The sequence below is a fragment of the Hesperophylax consimilis genome, chromosome 5, assembly GCF_061612785.1.
Source record: "Hesperophylax consimilis isolate HC1 chromosome 5, BYU_Hcon_1.0, whole genome shotgun sequence".
Lineage (NCBI taxonomy): Eukaryota > Metazoa > Arthropoda > Insecta > Trichoptera > Limnephilidae > Hesperophylax > Hesperophylax consimilis.
Genome location: NC_142840.1, coordinates 19826743 through 19832742, shown reverse-complemented (window position 1 = coordinate 19832742; position 6000 = coordinate 19826743). Strand labels below are relative to the sequence as shown.

At 37.6% G+C, this 6000-nt stretch overlaps 1 protein-coding gene across 1 annotated transcript in view; it reads right to left on the bottom strand.

Annotated features, from left to right (window-relative positions):
* Positions 1-1430: 1430 nt before the first annotated feature.
* LOC149423623 (whey acidic protein-like) overlaps positions 1431-6000 on the bottom strand; it is a 64613-nt gene continuing 60043 nt past the window's right edge. Inside the window, exons 2-3 of the mRNA XM_089632272.1 lie at positions 2735-2924; positions 1431-1662 (exon numbers count right to left, since the gene is read on the bottom strand). Coding sequence (XP_089488398.1) covers positions 1431-1662; positions 2735-2924 — 422 coding nt within the window. The remainder of the gene's footprint in view (positions 1663-2734; positions 2925-6000) is intronic.

Genomic DNA, 6000 nt, shown 5'->3' with positions numbered 1-6000 from the left:
TTTTTTTCTAATTTGGCTCTGGGCACCTTAGATACAGGTAAACTTAAACAAAATATTAAATAATTATTCGAAGACAATATCAGCGATTTCTAAACGAAAATATGAAACAGAAAATGATACGGTCACATCTAGGACACGAACTGGACCCTTGCCTTGCCGGGGCACCGCTCTACCACTGAGCTAATGGGATCCTATCCCCTTATAGATGTGGCCTAGATGTGACGTATCATTTTCTGATTTTTCTGTTTAGAAATCGCTGATATTGTCTTTAATAATTAAATATTACAATTTGAGGTTTTACTCAATAAAGTTATTCCACAAGATATTAAAGTTGTATAAACGTTAAGCAGAAACGTTTTTAAATTTAAACACTACAATAATGCAGAAAATATATTGAAAATAATCACTTGTGATATGTTATAGATACAACTATTCGATTTAGATTTTTTTATCGCTTTTGTTGGAACACGAAATCACAGAATACAAAACCATTTTTCACTCAAATGAATGAAACACGGAAGACAAATCGAGCAACCTGTCGTGAAGACTAACTTCCCAAATTTCAAACGGCCTGACCTTGACCCCAAGTATACCCTAAAGGCAGCTTGAAGATCATTGAATAATTTTATTCCCTTGTAAACAACATGATGCTGGGCTGCTGTTGCACGTAACAGTGGTTCCGTTAATCCTCCCATGATGTTTTTTCCAAAACAAGTATTTATTTCTGAGTTTACTGAGGTCTTAAACTTACTGGTGTCAGTCGTAAAGTATATTGTATGTTTTTCATGAAGTTTAATTCTGTAAATTATTTTATTATGTTTTTTATGAACTCTGGGGAAGGTTAAGGTAGAACCGATTGTTTAAGATATTCAATAAAGTGGTATCTTAAGAGGAAGCTACAAGCCAAAAAAGTGTATATTCTTGTTATACCTTATATTGTAGGTAACAGGCATTAAAATCGCTTGAGTCGGAGTCTAGAAAGGTTCGATTTCAAGCACAAAACTGTTTTTTATTTATTTTCTAAATAATTAAGAAAGCAAAAAAGTTAATCAAGTAAAACTGTCACAGACAATCTTAGCCATAATAATTTATTTTTTAAAGTTGTTTCCTTTACGCGTTCACATATTTCTATTGAAAAAATATTTATTTTAGTAGTTTACATTTATATTTTTTATTGAATAATTTATTTTTTATTTGTATTCTACTCAAGCGAAACGATAGGAAAACCTTCAATTTATCTAAATCATATTTTTTGGTATTCATAATGTACACCAATTCTTTATTAAGAATAATCAAAATGGTGATTTAGCATTTAGCTTCGCCTTAACTAAGTTTTTTTATTCTAATTATTAAAAGATTTTTCTGAAAAATGTTTGTCAGATTTAAAAATAACAACAACAGCGGGCCAGCTATTAATAGTAGGGACTGTATTATTTCTTACCAGCAAGCGGATTTTTTACGTCCAGTATCTGTCCAGTAGATTCCTCGATGATGGGGCTGGAGCACACGCGACCCCCGCAGCCAGTTACGCAGCACTTGATATCTTTAGGGCAGTCGTCGTCCACATCGCACATATTCCAACAGATTTGCGGAGACAACGAGAGGGGGCATGTTCCGTCCCTCTGCCGAGGTGACGAGGGGGGCGTAAAGTAGAACCGCGGACTGGAAAATACAGGGTTTTCCAATCAGAGGTGTTATTTTGATATTCAATCGTAAAAGATCAATGGTTTCGTTACTTGTGTGGCACGTAGCGCGGTCTTGTTGAAAGTAAACGTTGTCCAGATCAATACCATCCAATTCCGGCCATAAAAAATCATTAATCATCATCACTCAAGATGATTTGTATTTGATTCACTGAAGTGAATTTAATAATTTCAATGCGTTGTTGAAGCGTGTATCGTTCCATTTTTATAAATGGCGTAGTTTCTACTTGTCAAATGTCAAAAAAGGACAGCTTCAAAAGTAACATCTACCGAAATAGGGGGCTATTCAAAATAACACCTCTTATTGGAAAACCCTGTTTATACATAGCTTAAGGAACTGAAACTTCCGGACACCAGAGAATGTTCAAACATTCAATGTGAGATGGTTCGTTTCAATCAGAGACACCTTCAGCCCACGAGCACGCTTCTGCTTTGGTCTGGAGGTCTAGCACAGTGAAATCGATATCTTAACAATATCGGATCGATAGGCGTAACTACCGATGAGTGTATACAGATTTACCGAGCACGGTCGCGCTGTCGATAGCCAGACCAATATTGATAATGCAATAAACAAAAAATCGATGTAGGCTGTCAATACTGGAGGTATTGTCTATGAATTGACATTCCAACATGACATTATGGTAAGTAGAGGTCCCAAAACCTTTCTAATAATTTTCCAACCCCCCTTTCGCCTTCAAAAACTTTGCGACACCCAGGAAGAAAAACGATGGTCCCGCGTTGCCCAGACAGTGACCTTCCTCTTGTTTTTAAGGTCAAGTGTGCTCTTCTTTTTAAGATGCTTGCGGAAAACAACACACAAATCAGCAGTGACAGTAACCAACTGTCATTGCTCGATGGCAATGACTTTATCACGTGACAGTTCAAAATCCGTCGCACCCCAATACCTGTACTGTAGTCGGCCTTGATTAATTTTTCTACATAAACCTCCATAAATATGCTGGAATTCATCTAGTAAAGTATAAGAGTACCAGTAAATCTGCTAGGAATTATTGTTTTTTTTACCTGCGGACCCGTATTTGGGCACGGTGATGGGTATCCTGCACACTCTCCCTCCGCACTCCGTCCCACAGCACTTGGTACCTTCTTTGCAGTCGTCGTCAGTATCGCAGTCTTCCCAACAGGTCCGCGGTAACAAGACGGGGGGGCAGACCTTATCCTCATCCCTCGGTCTCCCGGGAGACCGTCCAGCAGAACTGCCAACTGGAAGCGAAAAGGAAATAAAGTCAATTTACCTCTTTATAGTTTTTATCAATATTCAAATGGAGACTGTTGATTCATCTAAATATGGCTTCATTGGCATCCCTAATTGAGGTATATTGTGATACTGGAGGGGAAGGAGATGAGGAAGGATGTTAATAAAGTCATTAATGGTGCTAAAGCGGTAGGTATGGCAATGAATAAGTTTAGACTTTTTTGGTATTGAAATTTTGCCTTTGGCGCCTATCCTTTTTTGAAAGTATGAAAGGGTTTTTGTTTATCTCTCGAAAAACTACAAAAAATCAATTAGCGCATAGAAAAATGTTTTATTTGAGCAAACTGGCGAATCCTTGACTCTGTGCAGAAACGGGCAGTCCGTTTGATAGATTCCCCAATCTTAACAAATGGACTACAATCTTTAGAGCACAGGCGTCAGGTAGGTATGCTGTCCTTGTTCTATCGGTATTACAATGGAAGATGCTCTAAGGAACTAGCGTCATTGATCCCTTCGGCACCGGTGCGTAGTCGGGATACACGCCAAACGCGCGCCCAACATTTGTTCTCGGTTGACATTTGTCACATGAGAACGGGTCGCTTCTACGATTCGTTCTTAGGTTCAACAGCTCGGCTGTGGATCGAACTGCCGGCCTCTGTGTTTCCTCCCTCCTACAACTTGGGACTTTTCAAGACCCATGTTCACTCCTTCCTCTCCACAAAAAGACCCTCCACACAGCATCCCCAAAGATGACATAGGCCCTGAGGGAAATTATTTTCTTCAGGGCCTCCTGTGTGGAGTTAATATAAAAAAAAAGAATCACAAGTAAAAAAATAAATTTAAAAATCGGTAGATTTTTGGAAATTTCGGTTGATTTTCACAAATTTCGGTAGACCCACATCAAACCCACAATGATAATGGATAACTATGCAACAAGAATGGAGAAATTGTATTTTTATTCAAAAAATAACAAACAGTGGCGGTTGGTAACATTTTAACATTCTAGTATTATATTGTTTTTGAATATTTTCTTTGAAGTCGATGTAAATAGCATTACAGGTTGAAAAATTGGAAAATGAAAAAACTTACCAATTACACAAAGCACCAGGGCAGAGAACATAATCAGAACGGTAAATCGACTCATTTCATAAATAAGTCTGTATTGTTAGGCGCCACGCAATCTTACTGCCTTCGCGGGATCTAACCAACGAATGGGAAATGATGTGTGGTTGGTAGATACATGAAATTGTGATAACGTACGTAAGCCACCGATAGACATTCGTATTATTACAGAGGAGCACAAATGTATTTTAGGCTTTTGAAGTGAAACCTCTCCGCCTGATGTATATGGATTATGATGGCCAACGATTGCCCCATTCCGACGGCCTTGGGATTTTTAAAACTCCGGCATTTTATATTTTTATAATAATAAATTGTTTTTTTACGGAATGTGGGGATGTTAATGTAATCCCACACACACATATGTATATATACAGGGTTTTCCAATAAGAGGTGTTATTTTGAATAGCCCGCTATTTCGGTAGATTTTACTTTTGAAGCTGTCATTTTTTGACATTTGACAAGTAGAAACTACGCCATTGATAAAAATGGAACGATACACGCTTCACCAATGCATTAAATTATTAAAATTCACTTGAGTGAATCAAATGCAAATCATCTTGAGTGATGAGGCCCATTTCCACCTCGGTGGTTTCGTCAACAAGCAAAATTGTTTCATCTGGGGCTCGGAAAACCCAAGAGTTATTGTTGAAATGCCTCTCTATTCTCAACGTGTGACTGTTGGTGCGGTTTGCGATTGCGCTATCGAGAGATGATTAATGATTTTTTATGGCCGGAATTGGATGGTATTGATCTGGACAACGTTTACTTTCAACAATAAAGCGCTACGTGCCACACAAACAACGAAACCATTGATCTTTTACGATTGAATATCAATATAACACCCTTATTGGAAAACCCTGTATATGTCCCATAAAGCAAAATTATACATACCAATCATCACCAGTTTACAAGCTAGGGGGGCAGTTTAAATTTTTTATAGAGCTTACAGGGAAGGAACAAGGAAGTAAGTCAGAATAAATAAGAAATATTTACATACAAGCTACGTGTACCCGGCGTCCATCGGGGTTATGAACAGGGCCGGCCAACGCCGTGCCTGCCGCGAGTAAATTTTGACGACCCTTCTCAAAACCAGTAGACGCCTAGGTAGATTTAATAATATTCTGATGATTTGTGTTTATGTGTAACGCCGTTTTAAGACCTTTAGGTTGTAACAGTTTTGAAACAACAAACCCCAACTTCCATTACTAATATCGATTCGAAGATCTAGGCAATCGTATCGATGCGTACCAACACAATCAGGTGTGTTTGGCTTGCTGAACATCAGCGATGCCATACCCACCGATTTCGGCAAATCTACCGAAATTTGTGAAAATCAACCGAAATTTGCAAAATATCCAACCAATTTTTTATTTTATAAAAAATAATTTTGTTCGAAAGTTGAAAATTGAATAAATTCACCCTATTTTACGATACCTAAATTTCATAAATCAATTTTAATGGTTTAGTTTTTAATTTACTTACAAAGAAAGGCCAATGAAAATATGATTTAAGATTTTCACGGCCAAAAGTATTTTTGCTATTTGTTTTTGGGGTGTTATGCCGTGTTGCGCTAACTCCTTCTTTAGCCAACGGACAGCATCGCAGTGTCCATCATCTGGGCAGATGTGTTATTTATATAAATAATAATAATAATATAAATAACACATCTGCCCTGATGGTGGACACTGCAATGCTGTCCGAAACGTTGGCTAAAGAAGGAGTTAGCGCAACACGGCATAACACCCCAAAAACAAATAACACAAAAAAAGCCAATGAAAATGTTTATCTGCTCAAGAAAGTATTTCCTTGTTCTGAACGGATTGATCAATTTACCTGAAGTAAGAAAAACTCAACTTATTTCGGGCACATGGACACGCCCACTAAATATGTTTGTCTGTTTACCTTTTCATAAGATAATATATTTTAGTTATATACAGTAGTCACAGAGAGAGATGGAATGCA